The sequence below is a fragment of the Solanum pennellii genome, chromosome 6 (assembly GCF_001406875.1).
Source record: "Solanum pennellii chromosome 6, SPENNV200".
In the NCBI taxonomy this organism is placed as follows: Eukaryota; Viridiplantae; Streptophyta; class Magnoliopsida; order Solanales; family Solanaceae; genus Solanum; species Solanum pennellii.
Window position 1 is genome coordinate 941240 of NC_028642.1, and position 21750 is coordinate 962989.

The window sequence follows — 21750 nt, forward strand, 5'->3', positions numbered from 1 at the left end:
GCTTTCACAATCACATCTACAAGTCGTAAAAATCTTCAACGGCTTGATCCGTAGCTCAGAACCTCAACAACTTAACTTTGTGCAACCCTACTTCTACAGGCATTTTTACAAACCCGTAGAGTGATCTACAGACCGTAAAAAGGTTCGTGAATTTGACCTCAAAACCCAAGAAATCTTTCCATTTATGGCTACTTCCATCAACCGTAAAGTGATCTATGAACCCTAGGAGGCGTCCGTAGATGGCATCTGGAGTTTTTAATTTTAAAAAATATTTTGGTTTTTCTTCATCTTTTAATTCCTTCACTACGTCGTTTTTGACTATTTTAAGTGGGATTAAGGAATTCTTTGAAACTTAGACCCTCACTTTCATGCTCAACCTCCTAAACTAAGTTTCTTCTTTCACAAGTCCCCTCTCAAGCAAGCTAAAGTTCCAAGCTTTAAGTTTTCATTCAAGGAATTCCGTGTGGCGTTCTTTATTCTAGGTATGTAAAATTTCATCAGTAGGTATTCCTTCACTCATTGAGTCCCAATGAAACCTTAAATATTCTCCAAACCTAGGGATTCTATGATTTTTAGGGTTCTTATTACAATTCAGTTATTCTTCATGATTAATCTTTAATTACATATTTTGCTTATAAATTTCATGTTTTAAATGATATTCTTATAAACCCTAAGTATACTAGTATTGATTCATCGCGTTCAGTTATCATGCTATCATGCATTATCTTACATACATCGTATGTTCAAAATATTGACCACATATTTTTGACATATGTTGTTTGATTATATAGATTAAGATATTCAATATTCGGACAACAATTATTATAATACCCGATCAACACAATAGTACATTAGTGGGTCCTCATACTTCGAAGACGATTTTATCTTTGTTTCAGTACGATTTATTTACGTTATAATTAAACTGTTGGAGTTAACAAGGAACTTTTCCTAGCAACTCATACTAACATAGGCTTTTAAACATATAAATGTAGTACCAGTTTTGGGGCATTTATTAGATGTTTTCTCATTCAATGTGTCTTTTTAAGAATATTTCAGTGAGCTTTCGTTTTTCCCTCATTTACTTTCATATGTTGCTTATTATTGTTGATTTTTAGTGTCATATCAGACCATGAAGTTAGCTTGGGGTCACATGTAATTCTAGGTACCGTTATTACGACTATGGATAGTCTCGAGTCGTGACACTTTTACTTGTAGATTTTTCTTCTTCTCCCTCTTCTATTTCATTTGAATTTTCTTTTGTTTCTTCGATTGGTGAAACTGTTCGAATGAAGCTTGTATTAAAGTTTGAGATTCATTATTTGATATATTAGACCCTCTTTAGATGATATTTTGCGAATTAAATTGTGAAAGGGACAAGAATCATTTTTGTATATAAAAGTATAAGTGTGTATATTATGTGTAATGTTGTATAATTATGTTTCTTTAGTGTATCAGAATGTATATATATTGCCCATTGTCATTGTCAATAATATATATGAGGCATCATAGAAGTTCCACACTTTTTTTTTGTTCGTGTTATTCTTCTTCTTATTAATATTTTAGTATATATTATTACACATTCTTTATACAAGTTTATACAGAATTATACATCAATATACATGTACTACACATGTGAAGTTTAAACTGAAATTGAATTTTATTTTTATTTTTTTCTCGAACAATTTTAAATAGGTAATTTTTATTGCTTTTTTTTTTGTCAAATCACGAATTTATGATTAAAAAAAAATTTAAATTTTGATTTCGCTATTTATAATTTCGAGACAATAAAATCACGATTTTTAGTGCCATTATTATGTATGAATACACGTTTTTTTGTAGTTGAAGAAATATATTAGAACTTGACAAAATAGATTGAAATTTTCCTGAATTTTGAAGTTTAAATTTCTCAAAGCCAAGATCCACGACGTGATTTTGACGACAAATGGTTTCTTCTATAATAATTTTAAGTGTTGCTTTGGTTAATTTACATTGTAGTTCAATACATCACTTAACTATCGATTTGAAATTCGAACTCGACACCTAACCTAGGACTTGGCCTTGACTCTTCATAAAAAATTTGGCTCCAACACCCGACTGGAAACCTCGCCTCAACACCTAACTCGAGACTCAACCTCAATACCCGATGCGAGATCCGGTCTCGTATCCTAACCAAACTCGAAACCTCACCCAACACCTAACTCGAGACCCCACACCAATACCCGATCCAAGATTAATTTGATCTCAAATCATAACTCGGTATCCGGCACCCAAACCAAAATTCGACACATATTCGACTTATGATGCGGGAGTTGGGTCTTGAATTGAGAATAGGATTTATTCCCAAATTAATATCAAGAATCATTACCTGAGACTTGAGTTAGGATGAAAAGTTGAGGTAAGGTTTTTTCCGAATGTAAAGTATCTTTGCTTAAATATGAGGAAAATAAGCTTATTTGAAAAATATTTAAGTCAATCAAATTTTAAAAAAAATTAAAAACAGTTTTCATACCAAACACACTTTGTGGTCACTCTTTTCGAGTTGAACTATTATGTCATTCATCCGGTGTTCGACTAAATCTGGATTCACATCGAAAAGTTCTAGTTGGGGGCAAAACGCTTCCTAATAAATGCGACTCCGTATCCAAGAGTGCTTGAACGTGAAACCTATTGATTAAAAATGAAAAATTACTTATCACTTCACCACAGCTCTTATTGATAGCCTTACCTTCATTTGATATGCTACATATTCCTCTATCATGAGATGTCTAGTTTCTCTAAATTGAGACGATTACAAAATAATATTTAATGTACATATCATATATTCATTTGTTGATGTAGAATAGGTACATCTTACTTCGAATTAAAGCTCAATATATAAATACTAGTAAAAATAAATTTAAAAAAATCAGTGATTTTCTGATTCATAAAAAATGCCAAAATCCATATTGCAAAAAGAGAAATTGAAAATGTACTTGACCTAAATATTTGGGCAGTAACAGTTAGAATAATTGTCTTGTTCTGCCATGTTGTAGTTGAACCTCGTTTTTATCATCATGGTTTTTTTCTCGTGACCAACTAATAACTGATAGATTGATTTGATTTGATTTAATTTTTTATTAAAAAATTTAAATTAATTATTTTGATTTATAAAATTTACAAATTGAATCAAATCTCATAAAGTCAGATTTTTCAATTTTGGCTTTAGTCGGTTTATCGCTTTTCTTTTTTTTTTTTTGTAACTATATGGTGTTTGAGAATATATTTTCACTTACATATGTGATAAGCTAAATCTTAAAAATATTAATTGTTAAATGGATAGAAATCTTTGAAAAGAGATAAAATTCATACGAGTACAAAATATTTTTTTCTTGAAATCTAACCATTCAGTGTATTAAAATTAATAAGATCAAAGACTAAAGTAAAAGTGAATGCAAGATGAAATATTTACCAATAAATTGTTAATTTTGAAGTTGAAAAACTATAACGATATTATTGAAACTTTTCATCTTAGGAGAATTAAAATCAAATGTTTATAAAATTTTACAAGCCCAAACTTAAAATAATATATATAAACATTAAAAATTATAAAATAACTAAAAATATATTAACAAAGTAGATTAGAAATAATATTTTTATTCATAAATATAATAAAATTATATATTTATATTATGTCGGTTTGGGTTGAGTTTGATTTGACTTTTTTCTTTAATTATTAAACCAAACTAATTCGAGTGGTTGGTTTTTTTTCTCCAACACCAAACCAAACCACAAAGTCATTTTTTTGTCAATTTGACTTTACGATTTGACTTGTACATTCCTAAATTGTATACAATACATGTTTAAATTGAGAATATAGTTCGTTTTCTTTTATTTTATTTATGCAACAATATTTAACTTGAAATAAGATTATATTTAATAAAAAACTTTTGACACATATACAAAACTAGTGTTTCAATTTGTGGGTGGTATTCAAATTTCAAAGTGTGGAGCTAATATGTACCTTATGTGATCAATTGAATACAAAATTTGAATTGGAAACTCTCTATTTATTTTAAGAAATTAATTGAATATGCTTAAGTTATTAATTTGTAATCTCAACCCAATAAACTTTTATTTTAAATTAACACAATGTCCTTAAAATAATTTCTACTTTTATCATTAACTTTCAGATTTCAGTCTCTTCTAATATTTTTAACTTAGAATCATTAAGAATATATCAATATGATGTTCTAGTTGAAATTAATTGTTTCTCTAATTAGAAGTCTTAAAGTCAAACTTTCGATCTGAAATAAACTTTGCTAAAGTACACATCCGTTTTATATGATACGAATTTAAAAATTAAAATTAATCGAACTTTAATATAAATATTATTAAAAAATTATTTTAGTTAGCATAGGCGACTTTGAGAGGGCTTTTCATGAAACCCACCCGGAGAAAGCGATATTTTCTATTACTCATCTGTTTTAATTATTTTTTTTATTTTTTTCTAATCCGTTTAAAAATAATAATTTTTTTAACTTCACAATTTTTCATATACCGCACCTGAAATTACAAAAATTAACAAATATTTTGATTCATTCGATGTATTTTAAATTTTAAATTATAAGTTTGTTATTTTTATAATAAATTAAAATAAAACAAATAGATTGAAATAAATAAATTATTGAGGAAATTATTTAGATAATTAAATATATATATATTAATTAGATAACATAATTATTGTTTAAATTAATTATCACCCATAACTTTTTTTAGCTATAATTATGTGTGTCGCGCTCCTTTCTTTCCCCCTCTCTCGCCTCTCTCCTCTCTTATACGATACATATAAAAATTATATATAGGTGTACACATATAATATATATAATTATATATCAGATACAATTCACTTCTCCCCTCCCTCTGTCAATTTCGTTCACCAAATATACACATACATATTTATTCTAGTTACATATATATAATTATTTGGCAAACAAATACAATTCACCTCTCTCCTCCCTCTCTCAATCTCGCTCGCCTTTCTTCTTTCTCTAAAATATAGCTACAAATCGTAATTAACACGCTATAACCATAGTGTCTAATTAATTCCCCCATTATTATTTGCAAGTCAAAACGACTATAAAGAATGAAAACGACTACAACATGAATAAAACTACCAAAAGTGGAAGAATGACTTTTCAATATCACTAAAAGAAAAGGTGAAATTGGGAATGATTGCTAATTCTATCATTGTTTACTCGTGGATTTGGTTGTGTGTTTACATCAAAGTTTTTTTTCCACATAAAGTAGTATAACCATATTTCCCATAAAATCAATTTTCCAGTTATATTATATTATATATTTTATACAACATCGGTTTGCTATAACAAGCAAAAGACATTGAAACAAGATTTACCAATTCAATCAAAAAATGCTTTGGAATTGAATTAACAGAAAGCCAGAGAAGTCAAAATAATACAGATGAAGATGCAAGAATTTAATTGAATCTCCTGTATAGTAACAAGTATCTGGGAAGATATTAGATAAGCTAAAAGAAAATGGATAAAGAGTACACCACATGAAGAATAGATCTTTCCTAAATCACTAGGACAATTAACATTCACAAGCCCTTTCTCTTGTATAATCAAGAAAGTAATCTACATCTCTTGCTCTGAATAATGTAAAATAAACCAAAAAAATTTAAATATACCGAATCTCGTTTCCTTGTTCAAACTTTTTTAACTCAGGTAGAACAGCAGCCTCTCTTCACATTATCAGAGGTGTCATTAACACTGATGGTTGTACCCTGACCGGGAAGAGTAGTGGTTGTGGCTGCTGCTTGTGCAGCCAGCGCCTTCTTGCTTATGATATGGTATATCTCGGTTAGTATAGTCTGAAAAGCCTTATCTACGTTGACTGCTTCCAATGCCGATGTCTCAAGAAATGACAGTCCTTCCTTCTCAGCTAAATTTTGACCATCCTGCTCAGAGACTGCACGAAGGTGGTTAAGGTCGGACTTGTTTCCAGCCATCATAATGACAATGTTAGAATCTGCATGGTCTCTCAATTCTCGGAGCCACCTTTGAACATTGTCGAATGTTTGTCCCTTTGTTATGTCATAAACAAGGAGTGCACCAACTGCTCCTCTGTAATAAGCACTGGTAATGGCTCGGTACCGTTCTTGGCCTGCAGTGTCCCATATTTGGGCCTTGACTGTCTTTCCCTCAACCTGTATCATGAAGTAGATAAATTAGCCCATGAGTGTTGATACCAGTACAATAAATTCCATTTCAGCCACGTTTACCCGCCAACAAAAAAGCAAATTTATCAAACGGAATTGGATCTTGTGGCTAGCAGAAAGCAAACACCTGGTTCACCAAGTGTAAAGAGTTTTAAAAGTTGAGAATTCCAGAGCATTTGGTTTTCCTCAAAGGACATAAGCACCATTAAAATACTCAAATTCAAATTACAGAGAGACAACTAGTCCTGCCATCCAATAATTTCATTTCAACAGAACAAAAAAACGTAGAAGCATCAGATTAAGCCAACATATAACAGTTAAAAGCGGAAATTCCAGGTCATAAGAAGACCAACAACAACATTCTTAGTATAGTCCCATAAGTGGGGTATGGGGAGGAAAGTGTACGCAGACCTTACCTCTACCTTGGCAGGTACTGGCAGGTAGAGAGAAACTGTTTCGGATAGACCCTCGTCTCAAGGAAAGCAAAAACACAACATATATGGAGATATAAGCAGTAACAACAGCAGGATAGTAAGAAAACCGAGGCATACAATAAGCGGATCAACATTTTTTCTTAAAAGCACATTAGTGGAAGTACATATAGATCAAAACTCAAAAAAAATTCATTGCTAACATTACACAGGACAATCATTGAACTACTTCATTCCAAACAAGAATATATATACAGAATGTTGCAGCTGCATGACTGCATCTATGCGATAGTATCTTGTTCATACTTGAAAATACAACTAAATATTGTAGGCTACTGAAAAGAGGAAGAAACAGATTTCATGAGTTCACAGTACCTGATGTTTATGCTAGAATATATTGATTTGTCCTTAGAACTTTTAAAATAAAAAATGGTCATTTAGCCAGACTTGTATCAGACCAGAGGAAAAAAAGGGCAATCATCAACTGATCCACCTAAAATTTTAGTCATCCATTTAACCGGCAACTCGAATGCCGGAGATGCCAAAAATACACCAGCTTTACCACTCCACCAATCTCTACACTATTCTCATCGATAACCACAACAAATTCAACAAAATCACATAAAATAATCAACATTCCACTAGGCTATAGATGATAGTATGATTCCCTCCATCTCCATTTTCTTTACACTTTTGTAGAGTCAATTTGACTATATATGGAGGAAAAACAAGCGAAATTTATTCTTTTAAATAAAAAATCAGATCTTCCTAAACTAGAAACTACATGAAACAATTCCCCCCATACAAAAAATGATACAGATTACATTCCTAAAATATTGTTAATAATCTTTACTTAGTTTAAATCTCGAGATATGAAAATTGTCAAGCAGTTTACAACAGGAGTATCAATTTTCAGGGAATGTTAATAGCAATCTGAACTTTCAACTTGTTACTGACTGTTCGATTCCCTGCCCCCAATTTTCAGGAGTAAATTTTTTTGGTATGAACTAATACAACACCACTACTACATTAAGAGCTCAAACGATACCAAATTTCAAATTAAACTTAGAACAAAGTGATATCAGTACTAACCTGAAGAGTTCTAGTGGCGAACTCAACTCCAATAGTAGATTTTGACTCCAAACAGAACTCATTTCGCGTAAACCTAGACAGAATGTTCGATTTTCCAACTCCAGAATCACCAATCAACACGATCTTAAACAAGTAATCGTACTCATGATCCACTCTATTCCCCATAACTTCAATTCTCTGTATTAAAACCCACAAAAAATCAACAAACAGATAAACATCATCTAGATCTGCAACAATCCAATCAAATCAAACACAAACAAACCCTAAAAATGGAAAATACAAAGCAAAAATACTCTCCAAGAGTGGATGTACGGGTTCATTTGAATACACTGATTTAAACATAAATTCACAATAAATAGCAGTTACAACCTCTTTAACTTCAAAAATATAACGAGTTCAATGCTAAAAACTTCAAAAATTGAACTTATAAAGTTTAAATCCTGGATCCGCCACCGTATATGTATACAAAAACAATTCATACGCATACATACAAAAATAGATTGATGATCAAATTAGTACAAAATGGGTTACCTGGGAGGTGAGAGAAAGCTTTAGAAAGAGAAACAATGGAGTTTTGAAATGTTGGAGGAGAAAAGTTTTTTCTATACAAGATTTTTGGTGTGAAAGTGCGGCAAATGGTAAGCTACGTGGAGTATCTCCATTTTAAAAATACACAAATTACTACCTATTTTTTCAACAACTCTACTCGTCTCCTACATAATATTTTTTTAAGAGTATACTAGTTAATTAGTTAATATTATTTTTAATTTATTTTAACTATAATATGTGATTTATTTTTAGTTATAAATATGTGATTTAATTTTTTAATTGAACAACTTTTAATATGTCAAAGATAAAAATTATATTAGTATGATATAACTATTGTTTATATAATTGTTTCATAGCAAATTTAATGTTTGTTATGGAGCTTTTGATTTGTATAATTCGCTATAAACATTGAATTTTATATAAATTGTTCAGTTTTGTATAAATTTATTTATACCTTGTAATTTGTATAATAGGATTTGTATTTGTATAATTATAAGTGTATATCACGAAAATATATATATATTTATACTTGTATATACAATTTTCTTTCGTTTTATACAAATACAAACATATTTTATACCGAAATATATAAAATAGCTAATTGTACATCTAAAATGGCTAATTGTATGGCGAATCATATGACAAAAAAAAGGGAATGTTTGCTACGAATTTATAATTAAAATAAACTATGACTGTAACAATTAATTTGTATTAATAATTTGCCATTCTATACAATTTTCTCTTTTTAATTTTATATAATTTATATATTTGTATAATTCAAAATTTGTATAACTTTGGTAAATAACAAAATTACACAAATGCAAGTGTAAATTATATAAATTCACGAATTCTACAAACGAGGCATCTTAAATTATAGCTACTATCCATAAATATACAAACTATAAGTATATAGCATAATTAAGTTTATTATAGTGATTATTTACGAAAGCTTTCCCCAGAAATAATCTCCTATTTTATAGTAATTTACTAAATTGAAACTTTAAAAACAGCATTTAGTTATATATATTTTATTGTGAAGTTTGTAAATTTTTTTATAATATTTTAAAGTTAAAATTGTATTTGGTCATGAATCATTTTTCAAATTCTAAAGCTAAATTTTCAAGAATTTATGTTCAAACGAGTTTGAGAAGTTCAACTCTGATAAAAAGGAAAAAACATTTATGGTGAAATTTTGTGAAGGGAAGTCCTAAAATTCCAAAAAAGAGCCAATGTTTGAAAATATATTTGTGGAAAGATTTTTAAAATTTTATGGCCCAAACACATAACTTAAAGATAAAAATTTAAAATGATATTATATAAACATATCATTTAATTCGTTATGCCTTTTTTATCTTTACTAATAAGTTATATAACATTTAAAATTATATAAAATTAAAAAAAAACCTTCTATATTGTACATAATGATTTACACCCTATTTAATGATGTATCTATATTATACTACGTAAAATATATATATATATATATAAAATAGATAAATAAAAATGAACGAAACGATCGATGTTGTTTGTATAAGTTGACAAAATAGTGGTAAGAGGAGAATAAGAAAATGTGTGGAAGGTCGGTTGTGACTGACATCGTCAGGCTGGCAAAGAGCTGACAACATGTAGAATGGGGAATGTTTAGTGCCTGTCATGTATTTTTGTGAGTAAGAACATGGGTTTCTTCCCATGAACTACGGATTATTTTTCTACATTTCTTATATGTGCTTAAAATGCCAATTATTTAATCAATGTCTTCATCAATACAAGGATAGGTGATTGTATCAGTTTAGGGGAGGGGGGTTATGTGGTCATTCTAGATGAGAAAATGTCAATATGGTTTAAATCAGAGATTTCTGGTTAAAGAAATACGAAAGTCGTTTTTGTTAAGAAGCGTTTTATTCCTAATATGAAATTTTTCAGTACAAATTTAAATTTAGTTGAACTTTAATGTAAATATCGAATATTGAATGTAAAATTTTAAAAAAAAGAACGAAGAAGCAATTGTTTGGGTGGGGCGAGCGGATTTCGGGTTAGGGGTGGGGGTAAGTTATACAGGGTGGAGCGAATTTAAGGTTGCGCGGACAGGTGTGAAGCGAGACAGGTTGAAGTGAGTTTTTTTAACACTAATGAGGGGAGGGGCGGGTGGGTATATGTGATGTGAGTTTAAATTTTATTTTTAGTTTTAACTTTTTAAATGTTATAAGAGTAATAGAACATAGTTTATTAAGATAATTTTTTTAAAGTTACTAAAATATTCAAGATAGTAAATGAAAATGATTTAATAAAAAATAATTTAATTTCTTTATATTTTTTTCAATTGACCTCTAAAAAAAAAATTTTAAGTCACTGTTCTATTAAATTAATACAACTTAATAAAATAATAAATTTCCTTTTATGAATTTTATGGCGTGTGTGTGGTGTGTGGGGGGGGGGGGGGGGAATTAAAATTTTTATGAATACACCCCACACTATCCCATTGTCATCCCTAGTTTGGGGCACCAATAGTTTGTAAAATGTGATTGTATGAAACGAAGTAAAAGATTATTTTGTTTCAAAGTAAAAGAATAGTCATGAAAAATGATCTAAAACAAGTAAAGGAAAGTGTGTGTATGATTCTATTAGAAATCTCACTATTGAAAAATAAAAAATTGAAATATTCGTTGTTAATTTGTAGCTAAATTACTTAGTTGATGAAAGTCATCCATTTTGATTTTTATTTTATACTGATAATATTTTATCAATGATCGTATAATGTAATATTTTTTAAAATAATAATAATATAGTTATAAAGAGCATAACTAAGTTTAAAATAATGATAAAAATCTATCTATATACAATTAAATAATCATGTCTTGTAATTTGCTCAATGTTAGATCTTAGAGGGATATATTTTCACAAATGAACATAATACTTGTATACGCAATTGGCCCCATACAATTCAACTCTTAAAAATTTAATTTACATAAATTTTTAGATAGATGTAATAGATGTAGAATTTTATTCGACTACTTCATGTGTCTATTTTTCATATCTTAAATCCTCTATTTAAAATTCTGACTCCGCCATCGATACGTTTAGAGTTAGCATGTGGACAATTCCATGGAAAATTCTTAATTATGTAAATAACATTCAGAGCATTGTTGCAGAACATGGTTTTAGTATCAATCATTGCTTTAGAGAGTTCAATCAATTTGCAGACAAGCTGGCTAATTTAAGCCACACTTTTGATAATTCAAATTTTCAACTCTTTTGCTAGCCTCTCAAGGAACATTGAGCAGCTTTATTAATAGGAGAGAATATATAATTAGATATACTCTATTAGTATACATATTATTATTATTTATAATTTTTAAAATATCATATATCTTATTATCAATTAAAATTAAGAAAGATACATCTATATATATTCAAATATATTAAAATAGGAAGAGAGGCGAGTGAGATGAGAAAGGAGATAGTCATGTATAAAGTTATGGGAAGTAAGACCAGGGGTATATATTAGGAGCTTCATGGGTTCACGTGAACTCAAGCCCTTCTCTAGTCCATTATAGTATTGTCACATTTTGTAAAAATAATTAAGTATAGATGTGTTGAACTTATGTTCAAAGTATCATATAATACGATGATGATAGAGTTTATCTCTCTAAGTGATGTTAGAAATTTGAATTCTCTTATCTTATTTGTTTTATTTCGAAAATTGAGTAACACCTCTTTAAGACGTGATTATCAGTGATATTTTTGAATTTCCTTAATCTTTTAAAATTTTCAAATGTGTTACATTGAAAATTTATTTAAAAAATAGCATTGTTAACTTTTTAGAAAATTAAATCATATATTTATATTAAAACTTAAAGATGTAGCACTATATATTTTCGACCTATAATTTTAAAATTTTAATTAATTTAGTTTTAAGAATCTAAAGATATAAGCTAATAAATTTATATTTAAATTCATTTTTTCGTAATAGAACACTCATCATCTCGAAATCCTAAATACGTCTCCGATATCATTTCACGACAATTATTCACCCATAATCATCCATATCACTAACATCTCTTATCATGGGTTTCCTTAGTATATTAATGCAAGTTCCCAATATATTTAATATTAAAATAATATTCTAATTATGCACATAGATTAGAGAACATCGAAAGGTATCTTATTTCAAACAATGAGGTAGACTAATTATTATATTATTTATTTATATATAATGAGGAGTGACGAGAGTTACAATTATTTAGTAGACAATACCAAAAATATTTTATTTGCTAGTAATTTTAGTTAGATACTTATCATTTCGATTGAGCAATTAAATAATAAATCATTTTTATTAGCTAAGTTGACTCAAGTTTAAAATTTTTTTTTATGCGTCTTCTCAAGCATTTTCATGAATAAATTCACAAATTAAAACATATCATTTTCTTTAATTACACGCATTAATTTTGATAAATTATAAAAAAAATTAGGCTTATTCTAATTAAGAATGATATATTTTATCAAAAGAGGCTAGCTAATATAAATACTTATTCTACACTACAAACACACATGATAATACGCGCAAAATCCCCTTTTCCTTTTCAAAAGTTATATTTAATATGATTAATAAAAATATTTTATTATGTGTTCAGTTAGAATATATTGTAATTTGAATATTTTTAAATGAAATTTATCAAAAAAAATTAGCGGATATCAATGTATTCCACTAACTAGTACTCATTTTTTTCCCTTTTAGTTGTCATAATTTCTTTTTCAGAGTAAAGAATAAGAAATTAATTAGTATCTTTAAAATATTTTTCATCCTATTGATATGTAAAAAAATTATAATTTATAGTACTTTTCGTATAATATTTAAATATCTAAATATTTAATCAAAATATTAAATTATTGTAATCTAATTTTAACTTAAAAATTAATCAAATTAATTTTTAAACAACATAGCAACTAAACGGGACAACGAGAGTACTAAATAAGTAAAATACTTGTTTATTATAGAACCAAGCAATTGGATGGATTGGTAATGATGTGAAGATGATGGAGTTTTAGTGGTGATTATGCAATCATAGCATGCACACCTTTTTCTTTCTTTTTGTGTCAACTTCATAATTTGTTATTCATTAACCACTAATTAAACTTTAACACTATAATTCACCTGTCATGTTTTGGTGACTGGGTCAAAATGTCTCAAATCCTGATTTAAAATAATCTATCGGTTTCATAAAGAATGATTTAATTTGACTTGACACGAAGTTTAAGAGTATAATTTTTTTTTATATCTTGTGATTCTAAATTAAAGTTAGGTTAAATATACAAAATTGTCCTTTGATTTTGTGGCTTCAAACATGCCACGTGGAAAACTGATTTTAAAATGTTACCAAAAAAAGAAAGAGATCATTCTTTTTTAAATAGACTAAAAAGAAAATCAGGTCATCCTTTTTTAAACGGAAAGAGTAATTCATATCGAATAATATTGACATAAATTTTGTTTGAAGATATAATACAAGCATAATTTTTTTTCATAATTATGAAAATTATTAAAGCTTTTCAAACTCTTATACAATCTTAGTAGTATATTTCATAAATAAAGTACTAAAATTTTAAACTGCCACACTATTAAATCGTATATCTCCATTTTTTTTATGAATAAATACTTATAATTATATATTATAACAAACTTTCAAATCCATATAATCTTTTAAAGATTCACTAGTCTAATAAATCAACAATCGTATTAACTGATTATTTTTAATTTAATTTTCTCACATTGTATGAATGATCTCTTCACATCGACCACAAAGCTCTATTTACCAAAATTGAAAAATAATAGATTTTTTCTTTTACAAAATCTAAACATACGAGAGTCAAGTTTTAATTTTTATTCAAAAATGAAATCATAACTTTTATATGAAAGGACAGAGTTTCTCTTTTATTAAGTTCACACTTTTATCTAACCCAACATCATTTGACTTGAAAATTAATCATTTTCAAATGTCAAAAAGTATCAGATGTCCAACACAAACATCGTCATTTTGAAATTTTTCTTGAAGTAAATCTTGATGGGAAAACTACATCGGATAGGTTTATCGAAGAAAATTGAAGCGTAGATTATGGGTTAATTATGTTCTTTTGCTATAAAATTTGGTTCCCTATATATTATACCAATAACAATTACAATTATCATCAGATGTTTTTGATATATTTGGAAATTTAGTAATTTTCGAACCAGTAGTTAACTAGATTGTGTATCTTAAGTGTGTCTGATTTATACATATAATCAAGATATGAATATATTATGACTTTGTGATAGTTGGGATGATAATTTGATGATAATAAATATATAACTCATAAAATATAAGTAATACACTTGATACATTAATACAAAGTGAATTAATATATTACGATATAACATGGACTGTTGTATTGCTGATATAACACAAATTATATAAAGTTGTATCTTGATATTTGATACACTATGAGTTTTAGATAGTCAAATAAATTATATTAAGGGAATATAATTTGGCATGCCCTTGATCAATATTACATTCTAGAAGTAATATGCCCTTCGTTATAAAATGGACTCATATATATACCTTCATTGTTATAAATGACTCACATATATTCTTTTCCTCTAATGAAAGTCAAAAAAAAAATTTTAACTTAATATTTTAAAATATAAAATTCATATAAAGTATATTTGATCCTTTTCATACATTTTTTTTTGACTTTTTTGTTTGAACAACTGATTTAAATTTATTATTTGGATGGTCAAATTTATTTATGTATCACTAATTTTCTTGTAAAACTTATTATAGATGCCCTAGTTTTTTTCTATAAATACTAAAACTAAATTACAATATAGCCGCAAAAAAGTTAGTTTTAGATTTTATTTTTCTTTACACTAAAGAATGAAACAAAAAAAAAAGAACAAAAAACTCAAATAATGATAATCAGAGAAGTCAAAAAGTAATTGGGAAAATGGTCAATAATACCCCTCAACTTTGTTTTATTGGTTGACTATGCCCTTACTCTAAAACGAAGTTAGTTTTACCCCTGCTGTCTACAAACTTATCAATATGTACACTCCAAACTAACGATTTGCCCCAAATCAATCTCAAATTCTCAATTTTGACCCGAGTTAGCCATTTAGAACTCATTTAGAATGAAATTCTTTTTTAGTCTGATCCATTTAAAACCCACCACAATTATGAACAAAATTGAATTTAATTTCAATTTTCTCAATCTTGTTGAGTTTATAAAAACAAAAAAAGAATGAATTTTCCCTTGTCATTGAACCTGTTGTAGCTGTTGCTCATTATGTAAATATCTTTAATTAGTGATTATGAGTGAGGTTAAAGATTGTTGAACTCGTAGAGATTTTTTGGTCGATTATTCTCTCATAAGTTTTCATGATTATATTTCAAAATATTTTAGCTATTATAAATGTTAATTATTAATTGTCTTTGCCTGAGCACGGGCACACACACGCCCACACACACGCACGCACACACACACGCACGTACGCATGCACGCACGCACGCACGCACGCGCGCACACACACACACACACGAGTATGGGGAATTTGGTAAGAGAACATATATATACTAAGTTGTTATTTAATTTTAATACTAATATTTTTTTGCAGAAAATGTTACAATATAATAAGAAAATATCAACTAAGTAGATATGTGACAAAAGAAACACAACTGTTGATTTACAAGGAATTATCCAACACAAATGAAGATATTAAAGAATTAAGAAAGAGATGAACGGAAGTTGAGCAAATATGAAAAATAATAGTTGAAAAATATAGTAGCATGAAAACCACCAAAATAGAAAACTTTGTCAAATGTTGGATACATTTGACCTACCATTTTAATTTTGTCAAAATTATCAACTGTTAATTCCATAGATGCAGATGATTTTGATAAATGACACACAAACGATTATTCATACTCTCCGCAGGAAAAAACATCAAAAAGAGATACGTCTTGATCCCCAAAGCAACCAAAGGAAGAAAAGAAAAAGAGTTTCCAAAATCAATCAATCAAGTAAAACAATCCAAAAGGAAAGGGAATCACAGATGTAACATTAAGAAGGAAAAAGGAACCAAAGAAAGGAAAGAAATAATAAGAGCTTTCAGAATCAATCAAGCATATCTTGATTGATTTAATGAAATCAAGTAAAATAATTCAAAGGAAAGAAAATCACACATGCAACACTAAGAAGGAAAAAAGAATATTGAATAATGACAGATGGATACACATCGCAGGAATAAAAAGAAGAAACAAGAAAGTTTCACCAAGAAGACTGAGTGACACTCACAATTTGCAGCAACCATGGAAATGGATCAACACACAATCAATCTAAAAGATTGATTCAATCAGCCATCATTCCAAAAAGGAAAACAATATCAGACAATCAAATAGGACAACAAGCAATTCACACTTATTATGGTGATCAAGAAAGATGACAGCGGCAAAACAGAAGATTCAAGACAGCAGAAAGTATCACAAGAAGATCAACAAAGGATTCTACATCACCATATTTTTAAGGCAGATTAAATTAAGGATCCAAGATTCTTAATCAAGGAAACATTACAAATCCTTGATTGAAGGAAACTCATTTGGATTTTCCCGTTAGAGATAAAAGACCATCGGACACTACTTATATATGAAAGAAGACTCAGTCCATCAATTGAAGACACACTTCATTTGAACTTATATTATAATCTTCTTTTATCTTTCATAAAACTTTGTACACCTTTGAGTGAACAATTGTAAAGAAAAGAGAAAGAAAGATTTGAGTGTAGGTTATACAGGTAGAGGTTGTGTCAAAGAAGAAGGCCTGATTTGCACATCAGACGGACTCTTAATCATAACATTCTGTAAAACCCACCAACAAGTTGTTAAGGAAACCCTTGTAACCCAAGGGGACTGGATTAGGCACCACATTGGTGATCCAAACCAGTATAAAAACACTATGTGTTATTTACTTACTGCAAGTTATCATTACTGTTTGTCTAACTAATGTGCAGGTGAATCGACTGACCAGAGTAGGAAGTCGACTGAAAGGGAATTTTAATTCACCCCCCCTCTTGACTTTCATCAACTACAAAGTGTAAAAATTGAGAGAAAATAGTGATTTTCTACTTCAGAGAATTGATACAAATTGCACGAGAAATGAGTTGATATAGCAGAGTAGAGAGGGCCAAAAACAAAACAATCCATATATTTCTTAATTTCTTGTATTGCTTTTTTTTTTTTAGTATTTGATGTTGAAAACTATTCTAGTTCCTGCTTTCAATTATACAGTGAAATTATTCTTCTTGAATATTTTTTCTATTTTCTTATTTTATGGAGAAGAATATTTTCATTAGTAGTACTATTTCTATTATGGAGTAATTTTCTTTTGTGTTGAAAAATTGACGGAACTTGATATTTCTATATAATAGTAGTTATTATATCTAAATTTTATGTGTGTGAACTTAAGCTATAGATTTCATTTTTATTTGTTTTCTAGTTAAATGTTATTTTATATATTAACATATATCCATTGATTATTACGCATTAACATATTACTAATTTTGTAATCGAGAGAGACGGAAGAAGTAATACTGTTAATTGGAGGATTGTATATTGTTAATATTTAAGTGACATATATCTACTTTATGTTATAATTAATCTACACTTATTTGTAATCGAAAGAGGCGAATAGTGTAATAATTAGTTATAATAAATAAGTTAATCGAACGAGACTTACTTAGAAGAATATGTTTTAGTTCAACTACACATTTCTCGTTCTTAAATATTACTATTTTAGCAATTAAATTATATAACCGAGAGAAATGCATTTGATTATTTAATTCAATAATAATATATAAATATAATCGTGAGAGGTATTTATACTTTATGAGAAATATAAATTTAAAAATAAATAGTTTACTTTATATAGAAATATTGAGTGAAGTTAAGATCCCCAACATCTTTTGATATACTGTGAAAATTAAAGTATTTTCTCTACTTTTTATATTATTAATTAATTGATTCACCATTCAACTATTCTTGATTTTCTTAAATAGTAATTAAAACAAAAACCATTTATAGAAAAACCAATCTACGTGGGTTCCAACATAAAATATGTTTGTAATTTTAATTATATTTTAACATAAATGAAAAAAATAAGGAAAAAAAGATTAGAATTTCTTACCAGATATGACTTTTGCAAAAGAAAAAGAGATAAAAGTAACTTCCAAAATAAACATGTCAATTATGACTTTATATATATATNTATAATTGTTGAGAATATATAAATAGGGTCTAGAAATATAAGAAATTGCAATAAATATTCATATCCTAAATCCATAGAATTATATACTACATAAGGTGAAATGTATCGATAGAAATACATTTTTTATTTTGTATGAATTAGGAGGATTGATTCAAAATAACAAAGTCCATTGATTTGAAAGAAAAATAAATCATGATTGATCTAACCTAGGCTGATTTAGAAACAAACAAAATTGCAAAATTTAATAAAATAATTTTTTTTAAAAAAAATAAACGCCGTTGCCGGGGATCGAACCCGGGTCACCCGCGTGACAGGCGGGAATACTTACCACTATACTACAACGACTTACTTGTTAAACTATCATCATTTTCATATATAGATATATATATATTATTTATTTATTTATTTATTTATTCATTTTTAATCCTAATTTGAATTTTGAGAAAAAATAAAATTAATTTAGACCGAAATTTTCTTACATGTTTTTTTTTAAAAAAAATATTTTGAGTTGTCACATATTATAATTTATAATACATTTATTCATAGTTTTCAAATATATAAGTTGAATTTTTGATCAAAATTTACAAATTTAAATCTTAAAATTTCAACTATGTCATATAAATTAAAATATAAAGAATACACATCTCAAAATACAAACAATATACACCTTAGAACTTCCTTGTTGTGACACACAATTAATTGAGGTGGACACATGAACTTAAAATATTTTTGAAACATAAAAAGGAGATTCATATTAGTTAATAATATATGGTAATGAACTAAATCAAGTAATTTTATGACAACATTTAGGTGTTCTGGAGCGGGACAAATTCAACAAATTTCGAATTTATTAGAACTCAATAATTTCATCTCAAATTATTTATCTATATATATACTTTATTTAGAATCTAATAAATAAAAATAATTGTAATTTAATATCTCATAAACTAAATATTTTGGCTAGTAATGACGCATTGACATGATAGCCAATAGAAAGAAACTCAAATCTTAAACGTAACATTGTTGTCCATAACTAACTTTTAGGTTTCGTGCCAACTTTCTTTTATTCAGTTATGAAATGTATTTGGTTTGAATGGGAAAAAAAAACATGACGTGAAAAAGTTGTTCGAATAATAAACATTCTTTCATTCAATTAAAAAGTTATATTACCAAAAAAGCAAAAATATAGGAAACTCCTGGGGAAGGATGAAAAAAATGGGACACATTTAAATGAAATATGATGAACTGAAGTGATAAGTAATCTTTAGGGTTGTTCAACATCGAAACGAAATCGATAATCGGCATCGAAAAAATTTATTGGCTTATCGTAATTGGTTATTGGTTTAGCAGTTCAGATAACAACGATTATAATTTTTTTTGTTATCGGGTTATCGATTTTTAACGATTTGAGATTTTTTCTTAATGGGTTAACCGATAGCCCTTTAGTAAATTAAATAATTATATTTATACCACTGTGTATAAAGTCCTTGACTTAGAGTTAAGTTTCCTACTTTTATTTCTGGCTATCTCATAATCTAAATGGTTATTCTGCTTTTGAGCAAATGCAACTTGTGAACTCATGGACATGATTCATTCAATTTGTCACCTCGTTTCTAAATGATCTTTTATTAATTGACATTTTGTCAAATCTTAATGGTTGAATCGATAACTGAAATCGATAACGATCAATAACCGATAAACCAACAACCGTAAGCCAATATCTTAATAGTTCTATAACGATTTTGAATCTCTACAAATCAATAATGAATAAGTCAAACCGATATACTTCAAAATCGAATCGAATCGACCGATACACAACCTTACTTTCATTCTTATTTGATAAGTTCTTATTGATGGAAACATTGAATCTGACTCTGATATCATATCAAATTAAGTCTAGAATCTAACTTACACTTCAAAAACTACCTCAAAGAGAGACGAATTGTGACACAAAAATTTGCTTACACATATATACTTGTTGGCATTGGATATGAACTACAAATCATGAGTTTGAAACAATAAATTTAGGTAAACATTGATTTGATAATGAAATTTTGTTCGAACATATAATTTGATAACTCAAAAGTTGGACACTTTATAATTGTAAATATGAAAATATCAACAATTTTTGAAAACTAAAACTCTTATATAATTTCACCAAATGAGCAAACTATAGTCCATATATACATAAGAACATATTAAGACGGTAAATTAATAAACCACATATCTTCATGATCCTTTTATAAATAAATATTTGCGGATACATACTATTACAAACTAAATTAATCAACAACTACAACTCATAGGAGGAAGATCCAAGTTCTTCCCACTAGATGATTTCTTAAAAACCCTACTTCCAAAAACCATAAACCCTAAAGAGTGTCCAACAATAGCAACCAAGAAAACACCACCATTAAAAGACATAACAGCCAACATAACAACATAAGCCAAACCAATTCTCAAACCATACAAGATTGTCTGAAGAAATCCAGAAGTCACATCATCATCAACATTACTCTTGTTAATATAGTTGCTATGAGAGAGAAATTCGACGAAAATCGCCATGAAGAAGACAACAACAAGTGCCAAAATGTACATGCCCAAATTATCATATCCAGGCCAACCTGAGAAGAGAATCTCAGTATTCTTTCCCCAGAAAAATGTCATATGCATCATCATGTGATGGTTGTTCTTCATCATCATCCCGCTGTTATGAAATATTTAAAATCAGAAGATTAAAGTACATTTTGATATTATTCATTAGATTAAATCAAAATAATCATTATTAATGAAGATTAAATGAAATAATTTTTTGCAATTGCAATAAATCCGAGATTTGAAAGAAAAGTAAATATTCTAGAATATTCTGACAACATAAAAGAATATATATTAATACAAATCATAAAATTAAAAAAAAAATTTAATACCTGCCTCCTCTAGTGGCGTTGTTCATAGTGATTGACGATGATGGTGGTGACGGCCCCATAGCCATTCCATGCATGTGGCCGTCGTTGTTCATTTCTCTTTTCTTTTTCTTCTCTAATTATTGATATTTGTATGTGGAATTAGGAGATTTACATAAAAACAAATAAATAAGGAGAGTGTGACATTTATAGGAAGTTGTAATGTAATAAATATTGATAGTACATTGTAGTAAGCGTACTACTTTTTAAA

At 28.1% G+C, this 21750-nt stretch overlaps 2 protein-coding genes and 1 non-coding gene across 5 annotated transcripts; all 3 read right to left on the reverse strand.

Moving 5' to 3' along the window:
• Window positions 1-5449: 5449 nt before the first annotated feature.
• Window positions 5450-8425, reverse strand: LOC107021348 (ras-related protein Rab2BV-like). 2 transcript variants are annotated; one of them, XM_015221991.2, is made up of 3 exons: window positions 8272-8425; window positions 7741-7917; window positions 5450-6205 (listed from the first exon to the last, which is right to left on the reverse strand). In XM_015221991.2, the coding sequence occupies exons 2-3, from the start codon at window positions 7903-7905 to the stop codon at window positions 5720-5722; spliced, it is 651 nt and encodes a 216-aa protein (XP_015077477.1). In that variant the 5' UTR covers window positions 7906-7917; window positions 8272-8425; the 3' UTR covers window positions 5450-5719. The 2 variants fall into 2 exon arrangements, with proteins under 2 accessions (XP_015077477.1, XP_027773912.1); XM_027918111.1 differs by having other exon boundaries at window positions 7741-7929; window positions 8272-8387.
• Window positions 8426-18849: 10424 nt separating this feature from the next.
• On the reverse strand, window positions 18850-18921 carry TRNAD-GUC. The gene has a single exon. It is a non-coding gene; the product is annotated as a tRNA-Asp (tRNA).
• Window positions 18922-20787: 1866 nt separating this feature from the next.
• Window positions 20788-21663, reverse strand: LOC107022566 (copper transporter 1-like). 2 transcript variants are annotated; one of them, XM_015223153.2, is made up of 2 exons: window positions 21504-21663; window positions 20788-21283 (listed from the first exon to the last, which is right to left on the reverse strand). In XM_015223153.2, the coding sequence occupies exons 1-2, from the start codon at window positions 21593-21595 to the stop codon at window positions 20863-20865; spliced, it is 513 nt and encodes a 170-aa protein (XP_015078639.1). In that variant the 5' UTR covers window positions 21596-21663; the 3' UTR covers window positions 20788-20862. The 2 variants fall into 2 exon arrangements, with proteins under 2 accessions (XP_015078639.1, XP_015078640.1); XM_015223154.2 differs by having other exon boundaries at window positions 21508-21651.
• Between the last annotated feature and the right edge of the window lie 87 nt (window positions 21664-21750).